Here is a 21,544-nt window from a genome sequence, read left to right as displayed (position 1 = left end):
TGATTAGAAGAGTAGTTTTGGACACAGTGCTATTTAAACAGATCTTTGTTTAGGGTGATCAAGAGCTGGGAAGCTTTACAGACATCTAGCCGCTTGTTCGGTCTATATTTTTTTCTTATCCTACAGATCTAAGAACAAAATCAGGTATAAAGAGGCCTTCAAAAGTGTCCGTTGATGCCAACAGTGGCATACATGAGCAAACCCAGCTCTTGAGAGGTTGTGGTAGGATGGCAAGTTGGAGGCCAGCCTGGGCTACATACATGCTAAAATCTTATCTCAGGAAAAAATAGTTGCTGACTGTGAAGACAGGGGCTACATAGGAAGGGGAGATAAGCTTTGCTAATGGTGAAGAATTATGCTGTTAAAGAAAGGTATGGATAGGGGTATAGATTGGTGGTAGAACATTCGAGAAGCATGATCCAGGCACTGAAGTTCATCTGCAGTGTGATTGTGGCAATGATGGCGGAGGAAGAGGGAAAAAAAAATCCGGTTGCAAACACAACCGAACAGAACGAACCTGAAAAGGACAGCAGAACAGAGACAGCTCACTCTCCAACTCCTGATCTGAATCTAAAGTTTAAATAACAACAACAAACCCCATTGCTCTAGACTCCAGAGAGTTGCTTCAACAGCTTTGTCTCAAAATATTTGAAAACTGCTTACTTCTCTGTTTCCACTAGAGGGCCTAATATAGTCTTTCTTTTTTTTTCCCTCTGACCCTCACTGGACCCAAATACATACACACACACACACTTCCAACAAGCAGTCTGCTCTTCCACTCCTTTCTACTTCTAGCTGTAAGAGGATACAATTCCAAGAACACAAAGCTTTGTTACGCTCCTACTTCAGAGAAGGGTAGGAGGGAGTTAGAGGTTTGGGGCGGGGCCGGGGTGCAGGATGCCTGGGTCCCCAGTAAACCCCAATCTTTGGTCTCTTCTCGGTTCAGCCTCACGAGCCAACCATGCTGCTCCAAGAGTCCAATTACAGGTAGAAAAAACTGAAAGGCTCTGACTTCAGCTGCTACCTTTGCCCAGCGACTTCTGTGCCATCTGCCAAGGCCAGAGGGTAAAGTGCTAGGGTTGGGTACGGAGAAAAGGTGAACACAGTCAAACGTGCTTTATGCACCTAAACCTCTACCCTGGTCTTAAGGAAAGGATATGGATTTTGGAGAGAAAAAGTTGTGCATAGACAAGTCCGAGGAGGAGAGGTAGGCAATTATCTCAGGCAGGGTCAAGCAGTGTGGAGCGGTGTGGAGAAGGAAATGTACCTAGGTCTAGCGTCAAGTGTGGAACTCTGGCCTTGCCCCCTCTGGATTCTCCTGAATGGAGTCATTGAGTTGGGCAGGCGCGTCCAAAGTGACGATTCGGAGACTGGAAGGCCGGCCAATTGCTGACCAGTTGCTGGGTGGTTCCAATCGGCACCCTGACCCCTACCTTGGCCTTCCAGGGAAGGGATGATGGGAGACGCTTTGACTAATTAGAAGAGAAAAATAGAAGTAGAGCTGCCCCAGGCGTGGGAAGACAGAAGCGTGGGAGTGGAGAAAGTGGCACAAACCAGAGCCCTGGAGATACTCTGGAAGCGCGGAGCAGATTGTGTTGGAAAGCTGGCAACAGCGGTGGTCTCGGGCGCGGCAGGAGGGCAGGCTGGGTCGGGGGCGGGCAGTGTGTCGTCAGGAGCTGGGCGGCCCAGCGGCGGCAGCGTCTTCCTAGCCCATCCCCTCAAGCCCAGCTCGGGCTCCGGCGCCCCAGCTCCGACCGTGCGCTCTCCTGGGTCAAGTTAGAGGCCACCGAGAGCCCCGCGCCACTCGCGCACTCTCGCACCCGGGCAGAAGGGCTGCGGAAGGGGCCGCCCCACGGGCTGGGTGAGGGCTGCAGCGTCCAGAGAAGGAAGCGTTGACAGCTGGAGCCGGCTGCTGGAAGGGTTTGCGCCGGGACGCGGGGGTTGCCGTAGCGCTACGCAAGACGGGGTAAGCTGCGTTTTCCCCAGACCTTCCCTCCACCCTCATCCCTCTTGCTCACCCGGAGAGCTGGGGAAGCTCAGCTCCCGGGAACTCGGAAGAAAGGTGCCTTTTGGAAACCGCAAGGTGCCACACGGGTGAAGAAGGGTTCTTCTTTGGCCTCCGATCCTTTCCACACCTGTCACGGGGAATTTTCTGAAAAGACTGGGTGGAAAGCCACTTTTCAGCTTTAAATGAGAAATGAACCTGACTACCGAGGAAGAAAAGTAAATATTATTGGTCATCTCCACAGCCTCGGAAAATACAAGCCCACATCCCCCAACTATGCCAACATCGTAACTTCCTCCTGTACTTGTAGCTATGACACCCTCCGACACCCTCCGTACAGGAACATAGTGCCACCCCCTTATCCGGGCAACACAATTATCCTTGCTGTTTGTGGTGATTCAATGACTTCTGATGCTTCAAGGAAAACAACATCTCTGAGTAGTAGCAGGGATGGGGAGAAAAGAACGGACCCTCAACCCTGGGCAAAAGGGATACGTGATGTGGTTAGTCCCGCTCTTTAGGCTTGGCTCTAAAGCGAGAAGTTCCTGCTCTGTGAAGTTTCTTGCTGGGACATTCTGAATGTCCTAGAAACACGCTAATTTTTGAGTAATGGTGAATTTGAAAGTGAGCAATGGAGCGAAAGGAAACGTTAAGTGTTAGTGCCGGTTGTGGAAACCTTACCTCTTCAGTAGCTGCAATGTTAGTATTCAGTGTTTAAAGTTAGGTCTGGAAAAGAAGAGGCATACAGATTTGGTGGACGTACTTTGGGCAGATTGTCTAGAGTCTGACTGTGATCCTGAGCCCAGGATGTTGTAGGATTGTTCCTCTCCAAGTCTCTTCTGGTCTCACCCCAAGTTGGTAGAGGTGAGTCGGGAAACCAGCGGAGGGAAGGGAAGCGTGAGTCACAGATAGCTGAGGGTAGGACTACAGACCCCACCCTTCCAGCCCTGCATCTGTCTGGACTAGCCCAGGTTATAGCCTCAGGGCTGGGATGAAGCTGGAGGACAACATTGGACTTGTTCCAGGTCTTTAAGATCCTGGGCTCCTATAGCTTGCTCTCCTTCAGGTCCAGGGGCAGATGACCTGAAGTCAGGGCATCTGAATAGATCCCTAGAAGACCCCATGTCCAAGGTCCCAACACACAGATGTTCCTCACTCTATAGTTTCCAGCCACCTCCTCATTTTCTCCAAGGCAAATTCACGATCCTGATGCTGCTACATGTCTGTACCTGACATAAGTATTTTCACTTTAAGGTGGAAGGAGTCTGAGTCACTAGAATCTGTGAGTTCTTGGCTTAAAGGTGTAATTCTTCCTAATATCCGAATGTGTTTATTTTTCTCATTTTGGGGAGGGTTGTGGGGGGACGGGGTCTCACCAACGTCTCCCATGCGGTCCTTAAACTTACTTTGTAGCCAAGGCAGACCTCAAGCTCTCCATCTTCTTGTCTGAGTCTCCTGAGTGGCCAGAATTGTCTTTGCAACTGCACTTCACTTGGCAGAAAATTATTTTCTGTGTATTAACCTTATATAATATTGACTGATGTTTATTGAATTCTAATTCTGTATTCCACACTTACTATGTATTATTGCTATACAAACTTACTTAAAACCCACTTTGTGACCGATTGGGTACCTATTTATTGATAAGATTGGGCTAGTGTGTATAGCTCAGTAGCTGTACATTACTGAGGACCACCTGACATGCTTGAGATCTTAAGGCCCTGAGTTTGATTCCCAGCTTTAAATTTTTAATGTGGTTCAGTGAGTAAAAGGACTCATCCAAGAGCTGTGATTCCAACATGCACCTAATTCAAAGGTCCATTCTCGAGCAGGGTGTGGTCGCAGATGCCTATAAGTAATCCCAGCACTTAAGAGGCTGTACCAAGAGTTACATCATGAGACCCTGGCTCAAAGGCAAACAATAAAAGCAAGGAATGTCCTCAGTTTCCATTACACATCGCCTCTTCCAGGTGTGAGACTTGGGGAGTCCAAGAAGGGACAGGAAGGACTTGTGCCATTGTGAAGAGTGACCAGAGAGAAGACTTGGCCTCTCCCTGTTCTTGGTTCCTTGTTTGTTTTCTCCCTCAGTTTCCATTTCCCAGAACTTTGGAATCATCTAAAATTCCCCATCAGTAATCAGAGATACTAATTAAGCTGTTCAATCTCTGTTGATCATTCATTAGTTCTGTTGGCAGCAAAGGATGGGTTGTAGTCATGGGTGAAGGCCAGAAAGGCAAAGTCCTTTTCTCAGGTGTTATCGTCCTAAAAGATCATTTTCAAATCTTCTCAGAGAGTCTTTGGAACACAGATGTTATTTACTATGGACCCTCCAAGTTGTCTCATACTTTCCTGACTGCCAAGTGGACACTCGGTGGCATCCTGTTTATCCAAACTTGGACTAGTAGACCCCACCAAAAATGGCTACCCAGGTTTATAGAACCATTTATACGACCGAGTTCAGTCCATGCCGAGTCCTTTTTTTAGATACTGAGGAAAGAGGAGAAAGAAGACTGATAAGGTCCTACCCTTGTGGAACCAAGGTTTTGGTGAAATATGGACACTCAAAGAGCGGGATAATAGGGGTTGGGATTTAGCTCAGTGGTAGGCGCTTGCCCTAGCAAGCACAAGGCCCTAGGTTGGTCCCCAGCTCGAAAAAAAAAAAAAAAAAAAAAAAAAAAAGACAGGATAATAATTTCTCCTTGTGATTTCACAGGGAAGCCACACTGAGATAGAACAAAAAAAAGTACGGAGACCCAGGCAGGAGATTTACACGAGTCTCAAGCCAGCTCAGGCTAGTAAAACCCCGCTTCAATGAATGAATGAATGAATGACTGAGTTGGCTCCGACATCAAGGAAGTTCTCATGAAGAAGCTGATATTTTAGGTGAGACATGTCTCTACTGGGATTAGGGGAAATGTCCTCATCAGGCAGCACAGCAAGTGCTGTGTGATAGGTAAAGCCTTGGAATGCTTGAGAACAAGAGGGCCGCCTGTGGCAGGGAGAGCGGAGTGAAGGCAGTGCTCTGGGGCTGGAGCCTCGCTCCCGCCTTATCAGTTGTCCTGGGCTCTCCCAGCCTTGAGCTTCAGCCTATCGTCCTTCTCCTCTCTTCCTCTTTTTTTTTTTCCCCTCTTTTATAAAGTTTTTTTTTTGGTGTGTGTGTGCGTGTGTGTGTGTGTGTGTGTGTGTGTGTGTGTGTGTGTGTGTGTGTGCGCGTGCGTGCTCGCGCGTGCACACACACATGTATGCACCAGAGTATTAGTGTGTTGGTCTGAAAACAACTTTGTGGAGTTGGTTCTCTCTTACCTTTTCTCTTCTTCCTCTTCCTCTTCCTCCTCCTCCTCCTCCTCTTCCTCCTCCTCCTCCTCCTATTCCTCCTATCCCTCCTCCTCCTCCTCCTCCTCCTCCTTCCTCCTCCTCCCCCTCCCCTCCTCCCCTCCTCCCCCTCCCCTCCTCCTCCTCCCCTCCTCCTCCCCTCCTCCTCCTCCATGACAGGGTTTCTCTGTGTAACTGCCCTGGCTGTCCTAGAACTCGCTCTAGACCAGGCTTTCTTTGAACTTACAGAGATCCGTCTGCTTCTGCTCCCCCATCCTCCAATCTGCTTCTGCACCTCCCCCCACCCCCACCCCTAACCCCGAGTGCTAAGAGTAAAGGTGTGAGTCACCACCATCCAGCTCATGTTCAGTTTCTGAAGAGATTATTTTTACTTAGGTATGAGTATCCCGTGTGTATATGTGGTACATGCCAGAAGAGGGCATCAGATCCCATTACAGATGGGTGCTAGGAACTGAACCCAGGACCTCTGGGAAAGTAACCAGTGCTCCTAATGGCAGAGCCACCTCTCTCTCTCTCTCTCTCTCTCTCTCTCTCTCTCTCTCTCTCTCTCTCTCTCTCTTTTCTTTTCTTTTTTCTCTTTTTTGGAGCTGGGGACCCGACCCAGGGCCTTATGCTACCACTGAGCTAAATCCCCAACCCCCAGAGCCACCTCTCTTACCCTTACATGTTCTGTGTGCAATGAAGGTAGGTAGCCAGGCTTGTGCAGCAAGCCTTTACCTGCTGAACCTTCTCATCACCCCTTCTTGGGTTTGTTTTTGTTTTTGATTTCTTTATTTGTTTTTTGAGACAGGATCTGGCTAAAAGGACTAGAAGTCAATATGTAGAGCTGTCCTCAAACTCAGAGACCTACCTACCTCTGCCTCTTGAGTGCTGAGGTTGAAAGCACAGGCCACCAAGATTGATGGATTTTATTTTTAAGTTCTGTGTATACATTTGAGTGTCTGCCGTGTGTGTGCAGTGCCTGTGTAGGGCAGGAGAAGAGCATCATGTCCCTTAAAGCCGGCATTAATAGGCTGTTGTGAGCCCACTGATGTGTGTGTGCTAGGAATCAAATCAGGTTCTCTAAAAGATTGGCAAGTAAGTTTTCGTTTGTTTTTAGACATGATCTCTCTACATAACCCTGGCTGTTCTGGAACTCACTATGTAGACCAGGCTGGCCCTGAACTTACAGAGATCCTCCTGCCTCTGCTTCCAGAGTGCTTCCATTAAAGGTGTGATGTGCTCTACCATGTGGAACTTAGTTGTAATTTTTTTTAAAGATTTATTTATTTATTCTATATAAGTACACTGTAGCTGTCTTCAGACACACCAGAAGAGGACATCAGATCCCATTACAGATGGCTGTGAGCCACCATGTGGTTGCTGGGAATTGAACTCAGGACCTCCGGAAGAGCAGTCAGTGCTCTTAACTGCTGAGCCACCTCTCCAGCCCTTAGTTGTAATTTTTAACATAAAGTCTCACTGGCTTCAAAGTCACCATCCTCTGGCTTCAGCCTCCCCATTGCATTCTGGGATTACAAGAATGCATTCTGGGAAAGCAAGAATGGCTGACATGAGGTTTTTAAAAAAATGAAAGAGGCAGGCTGCGACTGTAGGGTTTGTGGGAGCAGGTCAGGGTTAAGAGACGCAGGCATGCTGCGTCCTAAGGCTTTGACGCAGGTACTAAGCCAAGCCAACATTGGAGGAGTCCAAAGCACCCTGCTGCTGAATAATGAGAGATCGTTGCTGGCCTACTCCGGTTATGGGGACACAGATGCCCGGGTCACCGAGGCCATCGCCAGTAACATCTGGGCCACATACGATAGGAACGGGAACCAAGCATTTAATGAAGACAATCTCAAATTTATCCTCATGGACTGCATGGAGGGCCGTGTAGCCATTACCAGGGTGGCCAACCTTCTGCTATGTATGTATGCAGAGGAGACTGTAGGCTTCGGGATGCTCAAGACCAAGGCCCAGGCCTTGGTGCAGTACCTGGAGGAACCCCTCACCCAAGTAGCAGCCTCATAATAATGTGATGGAGGCTGGAGTGGGAAAGGGGTGGTGACTGGGAAGAGCAGGGCCCCGGAAACGCCTCGCTGGGCTGGGGGAGGGCTTGCTTTTTCCTAAATAAATTTTCAACTCTTAAAAAAAAAAAAGAGGATCTCAATGTATCCTACATTGACCTTGAACTTGCCAAGTAGCCATGGATGGCCTTAAAATCCTTGTGTTTCCCCACAGTCCCTCCCACAGCTTTCCAGTACTGGAATCACAGGTGGAGGCCACCAGAAGTATTTTTGGTTTTGGTTTTGGTTTTGGTTTTTTCCCAGAGAGAGGGATGGGTAGTTTTAGACAGACATGTTCTCATGATGTAGGCCACTTTGGCCTTGAACGCATGATGATCCTGCCTCCTCTTCCTGAGAACTTGGATTTCAGCTGGTAAAGCACTACACTGCTTGCTTGTTTGTTTGAACGTTTAATTCTCTTGTGTTATTTCTTAAAATTGTTTTCATTTAAATATTTAGTTGTATTAATACAGTGATAGTTGCTGTTTCTTGTAGGCTTTATAGCAGACATAATTTGAGGTATTCTTAATATAGTCTATTTAACTTTCCAACTGTGAAAGGTACGTACCATTCTCCGTTTTGCAGGTGTAATTATTCCAAACCACAGGCCCAGTGGAATCCAGTTAGGTGTGAGCAGTTCCAACTCCTCAGCAGCCTGGTGCTATTTATTTCTGTAAAATATGTAATTACTGCTGTTGCTGTTATTAAATTACCAAGGTGGGTTAGGCTGTAGCTCAATTGTAGAACGTTTGCCTCGGAGACCCAAGACCCCAGATACCATAGCTTATCCAGGTCAGTGGCTCAGGGAGGCCTATTGCTGAACCAGTTTGATGCAGTCTGCTCTACACAACCAGTTCTCCCAACAGCCGGGGCCAACTAGTAGGGAGACCTTTGCAAGCAAACAAATTAACATCATCAAGAAATGTCACCGTTTATTATTCAGTCCTTAAGGCAGGTATTAGTCGGTACCGCGTAATTATTCCCGTTTGATTCCTGGGTCCAGTACCAAAAGGTGGGGCTCCATGAACGCTGGTAGCCCAGCATAGTGGAAGATCTGGCATCATAGCCGAGTCTGCAGCAAGCAGCTCCGCAGTCCTGCACCCAGGAAGCTGGAGCCTTCCTTGCTAACCTCTTCCAGTCCCACTAGCCAAGTCCCCACCCTTCCCTAGAAAGCCCCAAGCCCCGGGATATGAACAGGGCTAGGTAGGATCTCAGCCTAGTTCTGAGTCACGTGTCCGAAGCGCTAGAGGTCGTTGCAGGGGTGTGGCTCGGGGGAGTGGTGGCTGGAGGAGGAGCAAGATGGGGTCCTGCCTTCTGAGGTGTGCTGAGGTAGTAAGAACCTTGGGAGGATAGGAGATGGGGAGGGGCCACACAGCCTGAAAGGGGGGGGGCTGAAAAAGGCCAGGCGCATCCCGAGGAGCTGGGGGGGGGGCGGTTCCGGGGAGGGGCAGTGAGGATGGTGTGGTGATAGTGGTCTGATGAATCAAGACAGATGGGACAAGTCCGAGTGGAAGAAAGACACAGAAATGAAAGAAAATGTCAGAGATGAGTCAGAGAAAGACAGACAGGACAGGCCTTGTCCGGGAGAGTTGGAGACAGACACGGGCGGGGGTAGGGCGGGGGCGGGGAGGAATAAAGAGAAAAGAAGCACACGGTGCAGACAACTGGCATTCTCCAGTTCTCTGGTCTTCCCCTAGGCTTACCCTGTGAAAAGCAAACATAAGAAGCTGTACAACCAGGTTTTCTCTGCGATCAGTCTCAAGCAGAGAAGAAAGATGGCCAAAGACAAGGGCCTCATCAGCCCAGAAGACTTTGCCCAGCTGCAAAAGTACATAGACTGTGAGTCTTTCTCCTGGCCCTTCAGTTCTGGAGGCCTCATTCTCCTGACACTTCGTCAGCGTCCCAGCCACCTGGAGCTAGTCTCCTTACACAGCCCACCACGCCTGAGGCTGCCACCTCTGTCCACCTTCCCTCCTGACTGCTTGCTGTAGGCCTCAAAGGGGGAAAAGAGGGCGATTGCTGAAGGAGCTGACATGTCTGTCCTTGCCCTTCTTTTTTTCTTTTTTTAATTTTTAAGGACTTTAAAAAAAATTATTTATATATATATAAATATATACTATATACACTGTCGCTGTCTTCAGACATACCAGAAGAGGGCATCAGATCCCATTACAGATGGCTGTGAGCCACCGTGTGGTCGCTGGGACTTGAACTCAGGACCTCTGGAAGAGCAGTCAGTGCTCTTAACCGCTGAGCCGTCTCTCCAGCCCTGTTCTTGCCTTCTTACAATGGCTCTGTTCATTCAACCCCTTTTGATCTGTGGGTGTCCAAGTGGAACTCTGGCAAAGGGCCGCTCACATTGTTCTTGTCTTACTCTCTTCTTACCCAGACTCCACCAAAAATGTCAGCGATGTGCTGAAGGTCTTTGAGATGAACAAATATTGCCAAGGAGATGTAAGTGGCATGGGGTACCCTTTCCTCGACTACCTCTCCACTGGGATCCCCAACTTCTAGGAATTTTTGTGGGCCCGCTTCTTGCTCTTCCCTCTAAACACCCCATTGTTACCTGCAGCTATTGCTTTGGAACAGAACGAGAGATCCTAGTAACTCAGGAGATGGTCTAAGAACTGTATTCTGCCTCGTGCTTATCAGAACTCCGCATCCGTCGCCTATTCCCATTCCTCAGTCCCCAGCTTCTCCATCCTGCAGACTCCCCAAATTAATAGTCACTTTTTAAAAATATTATTAATTTTTATGTATATGAGTACACTGTTGCTGTCCTCAGACACACCAGAAGAGGGCACCAGATCCCATTACAGATGGCTGTGAACCACCATGTGGTTGTTAGAGTTTGAACTCAGGATCTCTGGAAGAGCAGTCAGTGCTCTTAACCGCTGAGCCGTCTCTCCAGCCCACTGATACTCACTTTTATCACAGGAGATTGGGTACCTGGGATTTGAACAGTTCCTGAAAATGTATCTGGAAGTGGAGGAGGTTCCCCATCACCTATGCTGGACTCTGTTTTGGTCCTTCCATAGCAGTCAAGACTTAGCTAAGGAGACTGAGTCAAAAGGTACGATTAAGCCTGGGCCTATGGGGGAAAATGTCAAAGTAGTTTGACTTTGGGGATGAGAGTTGAAACTGTCACATACTGTGGGCGGTCAAGAGAGAGGGAGGTAGAGGGTGCTGTCACTGAGCTAGACGCTGGTAAAAAGAAAGATAAAAGGGAGATCTGGGAAAGCCACAAGAAGAAAGACCCAAGGTAGATCTGCCCACGGATCTGCCATGTTTTCATCTTGTAGCCAATGTGATCTGTCTCAGTGACGTCTACTGCTACTTCACCCTCCTGGAAGGCGGCAGTCCAGAAGACAAGCTAGAGTGTGAGTTCACCATTCCAGCCGGGGGTGAGGTGGAGGAGGGGGAAAAGGGAAGCGGGGGTGGGGTTGGGGGGAGTATTCCCCAGGCCCCTTTCCATATTCCTTTGGGATTTTTCAAGACAGCAAGGTGACACCTGAGACTGGGCCTGTTCCCTCTGTTCTCCTGAGCTGCCTATACCTAATGCTACCCACCACAGTCACTTCAGTTCCTGTGCCTGTCTATCCCCATGGAGGTGGCCTTGGATGTTCATGGCACATAGAGCTGTGTGTGGCCTCTGTTGTACTTATCAGGGCCAGCATGCATGGCTGTCTTCCCTTTTTTTTTTTTTTTTTTTTTTCCATTTGTATGTGTAACCCATCCTGGTCTCAAATTGTCTATCCTCCTGCCTCAGCTTCCTGAGTCCTGGGATTTTAGGTGCACACCCTGTGCCTCCCTTCTTTCTAATCTCTTCTGTCAATCCTATTTCTAGCTTCAAGCTCCCTCCATATCTCTTGATTTCTGGATCCTTGGGAGTTTTTGTTTTGGTTTGGTTTTTGCTGTGTTTAATATTTCTTTGAGACAGGGTCTCACTATGAATCCCTGGCTGGCCTAGAACTTCCTATGTAGAGCAGCATGGCCTTGAACTCATAGAAATCTACCTGCCTCTGCCTTCCAAGTGCTGGGATTACAGGCCCACCATGCCTGGCCTTGGGATGAATTCTTTGGCTCTCTCTTATAAACTGACCCAGTTCCTCAAACACTTCACAGTCACCTTCAAGCTGTACGACATGGACAGAAATGGGATCCTGGACAGCACAGTGAGTTGTGGGACACGTGTGGTAGGAAAGGGAGTCTGTCCATCTGCCTGTGCTCTTTTTTTTTTTTTTTTTTTTTTTGAGCTGGGGACCAACCCAGGGCCTTGCGCTTCCTAGGCAAGCGCTCTACCACTGAGCTAAATCCCCAACCCTGCCCGTGCTCTTACACCCGGACTTTCCCAGGGTCTCTAGAAACAGGGAGAAGGTCGGAGGCGCAGCTCAGTGACTCAGAGCTTGCTAGCGTACCTTGGGTTCAGCCCCAACACTACCTTCTTCCCAGCATTTAAGAAAGAGAAAGCAGGAGACAGTGGTATGGAGAAGATACTTAGTCCCCTAGGACTAACTGTAGAAGTGGTTCCCAAGAACTTAGACTGTAAAATAAAGAAGCCAGAGGATATGGGCCCTGTGAATGCTTAACTTGTCAGAGGTGCCTGAGAACGAGAGGGGAATCTGGAAGTGGAATCCAGGAAGCCTGATTTCTGAGGATGTCTGTGCAGCGGCCATAGTAAGTGGCTGTGGCTTTGTGGTGACAGTAAGTAGCTAGCTATGGCTTTCCCCCTCTTATCTCCAGGAAGTAGAAAAAATCATCCTGCAAATGATGCGAGTGGCTGAATATCTGGACTGGGATGTGTCTGAGCTGAGACCGGTGAGGCAGTTTGTCTACCCCTCTCCCATGGGCATCTGGTTCCTCTGCTAGAATGACTCTGCGTGATGTTCTAGGAGGCAGTGGAGAGGGTCTGGGAGTCACTCCCAGCAAAAGGCCTTTCTCCCTGTCCAATCAGATCCTTCAGGAGATGATGAAAGAGATGGACCGGGATGGCAGTGGCTGTGTCTCCCTAGCTGAGTGGGTCCGGGCTGGGGCTACCACTGTGCCCCTGCTTGTCCTTCTGGGGATAGACATGGTGAGTGGAAAAGGGTTTTGTAAGGATGGGTCAGGTGCGGCCTTGAAATGTACTCCCCAGAGAAACAAGCTTAGCCTTCTAAGAAGTTGGCACCCTCTGTGACCTCCTAGACTATGAAAGATGATGGACACCATATATGGAGACCCAAGAGATTCTCCAGACTGGTCTACTGCAACCTGTGCGAGTTGAGCATTGGCCTCGGCAAACAAGGCCTGAGCTGTAACCGTGAGTTACACTGGGAAGGTGGGAGCGGGGAAGCTCAGCAGTTAGTGGGGATGTGCTGTTAAGATTGCAGAGAAACGGGGATTTGAATTTGGGGCTCTGCCACTCACTCTCTGTGATCCTGGGAAAGCAACATAACGTCCTGTCAATTATTATTATTTGTACGCTGTGCTGAGTTTCAAACCCAAGCCCATATGTCTTTTTTTCTCCGAAATAATCTTTTTTTTTTTTTTTTTTAAAGACTTATAAATAAAAAGACAGGATCTCTCACTGTAGCTCAGACTGGCCTGGAACTGAATGGCCCAAACTGACCTCAAAACTGGCAGCAATCTTCTTGCCTCAGTAGCAGCAGTGGCGCTGCTGGTGCTGGCCACTCCTTCTCCTCTTCCTCCTCCTCCTTTTTGTTTTTGAGACAGGGTCTCTCTTTGTAGTCCTGGCACTTGCTATATAGACCAGGCTGGCCTCAAACTCACAGAGACCCCCCCGCCGCCGCCTCTGCCCCCTGAGTGCTGGGACTAAAGGTGTGCACCACCACACCCAACTTGCTCGGCCTCTTGAATATGGCATTAAAGAGTGAGTCATCATGCCCGGTTTCATGCTTTTCCTTAACCTTTAGCTTCCTTGACTGAAAAAGATGGCTGTGAACAGTAAACAGTCACACTGTTGTTGCTAGCACATGCCTGCAGTACCAGCATTCCTCAGCTTAGATGGGAGGATCTGGAGCTGCGGGCCAGCCTCAGTTACAGAGGAAGTTTAAGGACAGCCTTAAGTACAACCTGGACTACGTAAGACTGTCTCAGAACAAACAAGCAGGGATGCGAGATGAGTCAGTGGGTAAGGGCACTTGCTGCCAACTGTGACTTTCTGAGTTTGAGTCCCTTGAACCTACAATGAAGGGATCGAGAACTGACCAGAGAAAGTTGTACTCTGATCTCTCCACGTACATTGTGGTCCATGCATACCCACACATGAACACATGCAATTGATTAATTAAAGGGAGGCCTTATCATTTTTCAGTACGTCAGAGATTCAATTATTTTATTGACTGTGTAGCTTTGGCCTGGCCTAGATCAATAGACCAGGCTCGCCTCAAACTCCCAGAGAGCTTCCAGCTCAGTTCCAGCCTAGCACAGGGACAATGTGGAGACAGACAGGAGGTGGTACTTGCAATGTTAGGACAGTGAGGTGAGGTTTGCCCTTGCAAACTTCTCTACCACAACCTGGCAGCAAGGGTGGCATGTCTTGTTCCAGTGAGTGATCCTTCCTCACTCCCAAGAAAGGAGAACAGGGGAAAGGCCACAACTGAGGCTCTGACCTTCTTCCCTCTCCCCAGTCTGTAAGTACATTGTTCATGACCACTGTGCCATGAAGGCCCAGCCTTGTGAAGTCAGCACCTATGCCAAGTCTCGGAAAGACATTGGTGTGAGTGACCCCATGCCTGCTCATTCCCACGCTGCTAACCCCATCCTGGCCCTGGTCCCTATCCCCTTTCTGCCCTCGTTGCTCTCCACACACGAGGTGCTCCCAGACAAGGGCCTTCCTCTCTCCCCTAAGGTCCAGCCACACGTATGGGTTCGAGGAGGCTGTCATTCTGGACGCTGCGACCGCTGTCAGAAAAGGATCCGGACCTACCACAGCCTAACGGGACTGCACTGCGTGTGGTGCCACCTGGAGGTCAGTTCAGGAACTGCCCCTCCAGGCTGAGCCCCATAGACCCTCTCTACTCTCTCACTCCAACAGTTACTCTTGCTCCCAAGGGCTTTCTTCCTGTTCATACTCTGACAAGGTCTCCTGCATGGTTTCTGTTTCCCTTCTGTGCTCCTAGATCCACGATGACTGTCTGCAGGCTGTTGGTCCCGAGTGTGACTGTGGGCCGCTCCGTGATCATATCCTGCCTCCGTGTTCCATCTACCCCAGGGTCCTGGTAAGTCCCTCAGCAGCAGCTGGGAGGGAACAGGAGCTTTCCCTGAACAGGAAAGCATCCTTGCTTTCTTATGAACAAACCACTACACATGGAATTCCTTTGGTTTGATATGCAGTGTTTTTTTACTGTTTCTCACTATGTGGCCCTGGCTAGCCTGAAACTTGCTGTGTAGACCAAACTAGCCTTTAACTCAGATCTGCCTCTGCCTCTCTGCCTCTGCCCCTCTGCCTCTGCCAAGTGTTGGGATTATAGGATAGGTGTGAGCCACCATACCCAGCCAGCGTGACATTTAGAACAGAGGATCCAAGTGAGACCCACCAATTTGATCCCTGGATAACCCATATTGTCTTCCCCTTTCCTTGTTCCCAGGTATCTGGACAGGAGTGCAAACAGAAGACCACAGATGTTACGAGCCTGTGCACCCCTGAGGCTTTTCGGGTACAGGGCTGAGGGTCGTGGGCCTAAAGGTCATGACAACTTTTGATTGGAGGCTTCTGGGGAGAGACTGAAGTGGAAAGTAGGGGATACCTGCTCTCTAAAAACCCCAGCTTGGTAGAGGAGAGAGGAAAAGCATCTTGGGAAACGCCATTCCTGTGCCCTGTAGGGCCTGCTTTCAGTCCTTGACAAAATCTTGCTTTATTTATCCTTACTGTCTTCCCCCACTGCAGATTGAACCTGTTTCTAACACCCACCCCCTTCTGGTCTTCATCAATCCTAAGAGCGGAGGCAAGCAGGGGCAGAGGTGAGGAGGGATGCTCTGGTTCTTCCTAGATGGAGGGAGAGGATCAGAGTGTGTGGGGAGGAAGGGAATGTGTGTGTGGAGGGGGTTTTTTGGGGGAGGACATTAGAAAAGAGTAAAGAAAAATGGAGTAGTGTATGAGTCCCGTTGTCCGTGCTATCGGCCTTTCTTTTCTTCTCATGCAGCGTGCTTTGGAAGTTCCAGTACATTCTGAACCCTCGGCAGGTGTTTAACCTGAAGGATGGTCCGGAGCCAGGGTGCGTATAGGTGAGGGGTTGTGTCACAGGGTTTGAGGTGTGTGCGTGCGACTGTGTGTGTGTGCATGCTCAAGGGGAAGGAGAGAGACAGAGAGAGAGCGTGGGTGTCTGCTCCAGAGGACACCCAAGAGCTCAGATTTCTAAATGCTTTTTTTCCCTAATCACTAGGCAATGCATTTCTCCCGGACTCAAAAGACTGAGCAGAAGCAGTTTTGGTTTTCTCGAATCGCTAAGGAATAGCAAGAACTTTCCCGACTGTACTTTACTAGAAACTCAAATCTTTTTAAAGTTTTTCCCAGTGGTGCATAGGAGTCCGTCTACCCTAGTCTTCATGCTTGCTGGGAAGTCATTTACCAACTGAGCCTTCTGCCCAACCGTTTACATTTTGATGATGATGATCTCTCTCTCTCTCTCTCTCTCTCTCTCTCTCTCTCTCTCTCTCTCTCTCTCTCTCCCCTGTGTGTGTGGTGGGAGCTTGGAGGTATTTGCTTGAATTGGGGCCAAGGAACAGTTTCGGGAATGCTATACTTCCTTTGAGACAGGCTCTCTCAGTGGCTCAGCTCACTAACTAGGCTGGACCAGTTGACCAGTGAGCCCAGGGATCTCCCTGTGTCACCTCCCTGCAGGACTGTAACAACAACACACATCACCACGCCTGGCATTGCTATGTGGATTCTGAGGATCAAACTCAGGTCTCAGAGCTTGCAAAGCCAGTGCTTTATCAGCTGAGCCAGCTGCCCAGGTTCTAACTGAAGTCTTTTGATGAGGGGGAACAGGGTCATAGGAATGAGAGACAGGAAGTGACTTATCTGTCCAGGACTTGGGTAGATTTCAGTTACCCTCCTTCATTTTCTCTCTTCCCTCTCATCCCAGGCTCAGGTTTTTCAAAGACGTTCCTCAGTTCCGGGTGTTGGTGTGTGGTGGAGACGGCACCGTAGGCTGGATTCTAGAGACCATTGGTCAGTGCAGGGAGAGCCTCCCTCTGGGCAGGAGATGGGGGCAGTAGCATTCCAGGGCCAGCCTCCTCCATCCATCTCTTCACCTGCGTCCTCCTCAGACAAAGCCAACTTCCCCACTGTGCCTCCCGTCGCTGTGTTGCCCCTGGGCACTGGAAATGATCTGGCTCGGTGCCTAAGATGGGGAGGAGGTAAGTGGTAAAGAGGAGTTTTGCTGGGGACTGGGGAGCTTTAAGAGAAAGACATGGGACTTGACTGTCTTAAGAGTACTGACTGTTCTTCCAGAGGACCTGGGTACAGTTCCCAACACCCACACGGTAGCTCACAACCATCTGTAGCTCCCATCCTAGACGATCTGACACCGTCCTCTGTGGGTACAGCAAGCACACGGTGCACAGTCCTAGAGGCAGACAAAACATCCATTCACATTAACAAGTAAATAACGAATAAATAAGTACTGTTGGGGAGGGGGATTAAAAACCTAGGGTTCTGGTATAAAGAGAGAGTTGGAAAGAAGAGAGGCACACAAAACCAGTACCAAGGTAGAGTGGCCAAAGAAAGAGAAACCAGTACCAAGGTAGAGTGGCCAGAGAAAGCTGTGGAAGAAACAAGACGAGATTCAGAGTCAAGGGCTGTTGAAGGTGACCGTTCCCTTCTCCTAGAATCGACATGTCCTTCTCACAAACAACTCTAGGGCTCAGGATAAAGGAGTGTGGTGGGAGAGTGAGGAACAGTGTGAGGGTGAGAGCTGTGTTCGAACTGAGGACCTAGCAAGGGTCATTCGCACATCAAGCAGCTGTCTGCCCACTTCTTTTTTTGATTGTCAAACCACAAGCCACATTGTGAGGGAGACAGCAGAGGAGAACATACTCCCTCCCTTGCTTTCTCTCTCCCTCCCTCCCTGTGGACCAAGCTGACTTTGAACTCACCAGAGGATAGTTATCAGGTTTTGAGAGTCACTTCTCTTCTGCCACATGGGTTCCTGAGATTGACATCAGCCTGGCATCAAAGTGCCGTCACCCACTGAGGCAGCTCACTGACCACTCGCTGATTTCTTTCTGAGGCAATTGCTTCTGTCTCCTAGTACATTCCAACTTCTGTGCGGTGTGTTTAGAAAAATGATCACTCTGCACAGAGACCTACCAGCCACGTGTGTGCCTGGCACCTACGGAGGCTAGGCACTTTCTAGTTGTCTTCTCCAGTTCACCTCAGTCCATCTGGCTTCATGGTGGTTACTTAACCATTTTCCCTTTGAAGCCACTGAGGCTTTTGAGGGTATAAACCTTGAACCACAGTCCTCTCTCAAAGAACTTAAGAAAAAAACAGAAAGCTCTCTGACGCTATAATGTAGGACTCTTTTTAGTTGTCTTACTGTGTTTTGTTTATTTGGGGTGTGTGTGTGTCTGTGTGTGTGTCTGTGTCTGTGCGCGTGCACATGTGCGCGTGCACACATGCATGGATACAGCAGCGCACATGTATATAGCTTTATTCATATGAGTCCTGAGGATCACACTCAGCTCGATTACTCTTGGCAGAGAGGACATTTACTCACTGAGCCACCTCTCCAGCCCTAACTAAGACTTATATATAGATATATGACCAGTTTTCAGCTCACTTCTCCGCTTTTCGAATTAGGCACTTTGAAATTCCGTATTTGATTCTTCGCTGTGTAATGTCGATGAGGCTTTCACAGGGTTCTGTGATTCAGCCTGAATCATGAGCACAAGGACATGCAGGACGTTGCCAGGTTTGGTGCCATTTCAGAGGCAGTGGAAGGCAAACCTCTGCGTTTGGCACCAGCCGGATTTAGGTGTGTAGCTGCCTTCAGGTCAGCCAGGGCTGCATAGTCAGATGCTCTGACAAGCACGCACGCACACGCGCGCACGCACACACACACACACACACACACACACACACACACACTGTGTGTGAGCACCGTGACATTACTCCTCATGTAAAAGTATGCAGAGCCAGGTTCAGTGCCCAGACACACATAGGGACAGAAGGAGAGAACTGTCTCCATGACTCCCAGGGTTGTCTTCCAATGTCCAAAGGCATACCATGGCTTGCATCTTTTGTGCATACGTGCACACACACCCACACATGCATGCACACAAACATTCCTGTGTGTGAACACACACAAGCATAAACGAGTACATGTATATATATATATATTTTTTTTAAAGATTTACTTATTTTATGTATATGAGTACACATGTGTCTGTCTTCAGACACACCAGAAGAGGGCATCAGATCCCATTACAGATGGTTGTGAGCCACCATGTGGTTGCTGGGATTTGAACTCAGGACCTCTGGAAGAGCAGTCAGTGCTCCTAACCACTGAGCCATCTCTCCAGCCCAAGTACATATATTTTCTAAGTGGATGAAAAATGTCAGTGATTTTCAAGGCTGAAAATCCATCTTGAAGATTGATGTGGTGGCACACGCATTTAATCTCAGCACTCGGGAGGCAGAGGCAGGATGATCCCTGTGAGTACAAGGAGTCAGTGTGGTCTACAGAGCAGGTTCTAGGACAGCCAGGACTGTAAAGAGACACCTAACCAGAAAGAAAGAAGAAAAGCAAGGGAGAGAGAGAGAGAGAGAGAGAGAGAGAGAGAGAGAGAGAGAGAGAGAGAGAGAGAGGGAGGATACATATTTTGCAGATTCATCTGTTTCTGTCAGTTACTATAGCCCCACAGGAACCTGGTCAGCACCATGTTAAGCAGTCACTAAAGACATCTGCAGTAATTTGCTGTTGCTGTGGTAATAGTCCCCCTCCAAAAGTGACCTCCACAAGTACTGCTCTGGAGCACAGAGGTTCGAAACAGAAACCAACCTAGGTTTCACTAAACGTAAGGGTTCAGCAGTCTGGGGAGAACTCCTCGCCAGTTTCTAGAGGCTGCTTACATTCCTTGGCTAACAGCCCCTGTCCAACCAGTATTGTTATCTCCATTCTGTTACCATTTGTCTCATGTCCTTGGAACTCTTTCCCCAGCCCACTCCCACCTCCACCCCAAGTTTTCTAAAAAAAAAAAAAAGTCACTTCTTTGTGTGTGTTTATGTGTGTGCTCGTTTGCACGTGGGTAGGTGGGAGGGCGGGCATGCATGCGTGTGCCACAATGGTCAGACGGAAGTCAGAGGAAGACTTTTGGGGGTCAGTTCTCCGCACCAAGTGAGTCCTGAGGATTCAACTCTGGCTGTCAGGCTCGGCAGCAAGCACCTTTGTCTGCCAAAGCCAGCTCACCAGCTCATTGTTTGTTTTTTGAGATAGGACCTCGCTACATAAGCCCAGGCTGGCCTGGAACCCACTTAGGCATGCAGATAGGCCTTAAACCTGAGGCAACCAATGCCCTTGCCTCAGACTGAACAGTAGCATCACCAGCTTATCTTACCCACCATACTTGGTTCTTGCCTGCTTTCAGTTGCAACGATGATGGTGATTATTTTAGGAGCATCCAGATAACCCAAGATGATTGCACATTCGTCATTCCTCATTTAATCTCACCTGCACGTGCGCGCGCGCACGCGCACACACACACACACACACACACACACACACACACACACACACACACACACACTTATTATTTGAAGCAAAATCTTACTGTGTTGTCCGGTTTGGTCTCAAGTTCTGAAGTAGAGCCATTTTCCTGTCTCAGTCTGCAAAGGAACTGGGCCACCACACCTGGCCCTCTGTGTGAGGGTTAATATTCGAGTGTGATAGGCTCTGATAGGCTGTTACTCTGCCTACCACAGACAGAAGTGTAAGGAACGGCTTCTATAAGGTGTGCTCTGTAACAAAGACAGTGAGCTTTCAGAGGTTAAGGGGAGAGCTGTTAGACTTAACAACTACATACAAAATACTGGTTTTGGCAAAAGTCGCAGACAATCTTTTTTAAAAAATACTTACCTGTGTGTCTCTGTACATAATAGCACAGGGGCGGAGGTCAGAGAACTACCTCCAGACATCCTGGGGGATTGAACTCAGGTTGTCAGGCCTGTGTCAAGTGCCTTTATCTGCTGAGCCATCTCACTGGCCCAACGATCTTTGCTGAGAAAAGCTGACTGAGTGAAAGGTGGGAGGACAAACCATGGTATTTTGCCATCAGCAAACTGAAGAAAATAGACTTCTTCCTAATCATCCTCTTTACGAAAATAATAAACCCTTGATAGTAAACAAAGTAATGAAACACTTCAGATAAGTAAGTCCAGAAAGTAACTTAAAAGTTCCTTATAAGCTACTCCCTGAAGTTTTGGGGTCTGTCCCTCTGTATGACTTCTTCTCACAATTTCCTGTCTTCTTCCTTCCTTCTGAGATGGATTGTTGCCAGGAACCTTGTGATCCTCCTGTCTTAGCCTCCCAGGTGCTGGGATGGTGTGGGCGTCTCAACACGCCCAGCTTCAGTTTCTGTCTCTTACCTTTAACTAGAGGCAGGCTTCGTGTACGTGTGGAGGGTGGGGTAACTTGCAGGAATCAGTTCTCTCCTCAGGAATCATGCTAGGTCTTCAGGTTTGGCGTCATAACCCTTTACCCACTGAGCCTTCTCCCTGCAATGCTCTGGCTTTTTGTTTTATGTGTATATACGTGCATACGTGTGCTCATACATATTTTTAATCTTAGTGTGTCTGTGTATGCATATAGAATGTATGTGTGTATAGGATGCATATGTGTGCATCTGTGTGTATAAATGAAGGTGTGGTCAGAGGACCACCTCCAAGGTCGAGCCTCACTTTCTACTACGTCTGAGATTGAGGATCTCGTCTTTTTCCCGATGTGTATCCCAGGCTTGCTAATGTGCTTTCAGGTATTCTGTATCCAATTCGCATCTTCCTGAAGAAGACCTGAGAATGCATATGCCCATGCTACTGAGTCTAGCTCTCCTTGGTTCTGTGTATTCACATGGAGCGGGGGGAGTCCCCAGGGCTGTAGACAAGCGCTTCACCCACTGACTTACTTCACCCAACCCACATGTGACATTTTAACAAACA

The 21,544-nt window shown here is 48.8% G+C and overlaps 2 protein-coding genes and 1 long non-coding RNA gene across 3 annotated transcripts in view; 2 read left to right on the top strand and 1 right to left on the bottom strand.

Annotated features, from left to right (window-relative positions):
- Positions 1-478: 478 nt before the first annotated feature.
- LOC116906441 lies at positions 479-2,875 on the bottom strand. Its single transcript, XR_004388705.1, has 3 exons — positions 2,687-2,875; positions 2,019-2,207; positions 479-517 (listed from the first exon to the last, which is right to left on the bottom strand). It is a non-coding gene; the product is annotated as an uncharacterized LOC116906441 (long non-coding RNA).
- A 3,829-nt stretch (positions 2,876-6,704) lies between these two features.
- On the top strand, positions 6,705-7,471 carry LOC116906393 (ragulator complex protein LAMTOR2-like). Its single transcript, XM_032909217.1, has one exon. The coding sequence runs from the start codon at positions 6,908-6,910 to the stop codon at positions 7,346-7,348; it is 441 nt and encodes a 146-aa protein (XP_032765108.1). The 5' UTR covers positions 6,705-6,907; the 3' UTR covers positions 7,349-7,471.
- Positions 7,472-9,084: 1,613 nt separating this feature from the next.
- Dgka (diacylglycerol kinase alpha) overlaps positions 9,085-21,544 on the top strand; it is an 18,371-nt gene continuing 5,911 nt past the window's right edge. Inside the window, exons 1-16 of the mRNA XM_032909219.1 lie at positions 9,085-9,222; positions 9,773-9,837; positions 10,321-10,456; positions 10,686-10,763; positions 11,509-11,558; positions 12,127-12,201; positions 12,338-12,457; positions 12,568-12,682; positions 14,013-14,101; positions 14,234-14,353; positions 14,505-14,603; positions 14,973-15,041; positions 15,272-15,345; positions 15,528-15,599; positions 16,473-16,558; positions 16,657-16,746. Coding sequence (XP_032765110.1) covers positions 9,159-9,222; positions 9,773-9,837; positions 10,321-10,456; positions 10,686-10,763; positions 11,509-11,558; positions 12,127-12,201; positions 12,338-12,457; positions 12,568-12,682; positions 14,013-14,101; positions 14,234-14,353; positions 14,505-14,603; positions 14,973-15,041; positions 15,272-15,345; positions 15,528-15,599; positions 16,473-16,558; positions 16,657-16,746 — 1,402 coding nt within the window. The 5' untranslated portion in view covers positions 9,085-9,158. The remainder of the gene's footprint in view (positions 9,223-9,772; positions 9,838-10,320; positions 10,457-10,685; positions 10,764-11,508; positions 11,559-12,126; positions 12,202-12,337; positions 12,458-12,567; positions 12,683-14,012; positions 14,102-14,233; positions 14,354-14,504; positions 14,604-14,972; positions 15,042-15,271; positions 15,346-15,527; positions 15,600-16,472; positions 16,559-16,656; positions 16,747-21,544) is intronic.

The sequence above is a fragment of the Rattus rattus genome, chromosome 1, assembly GCF_011064425.1.
Source record: "Rattus rattus isolate New Zealand chromosome 1, Rrattus_CSIRO_v1, whole genome shotgun sequence".
Classification (NCBI taxonomy): domain Eukaryota; kingdom Metazoa; phylum Chordata; class Mammalia; order Rodentia; family Muridae; genus Rattus; species Rattus rattus.
This window is presented reverse-complemented; position numbering and strand designations above follow the sequence as displayed.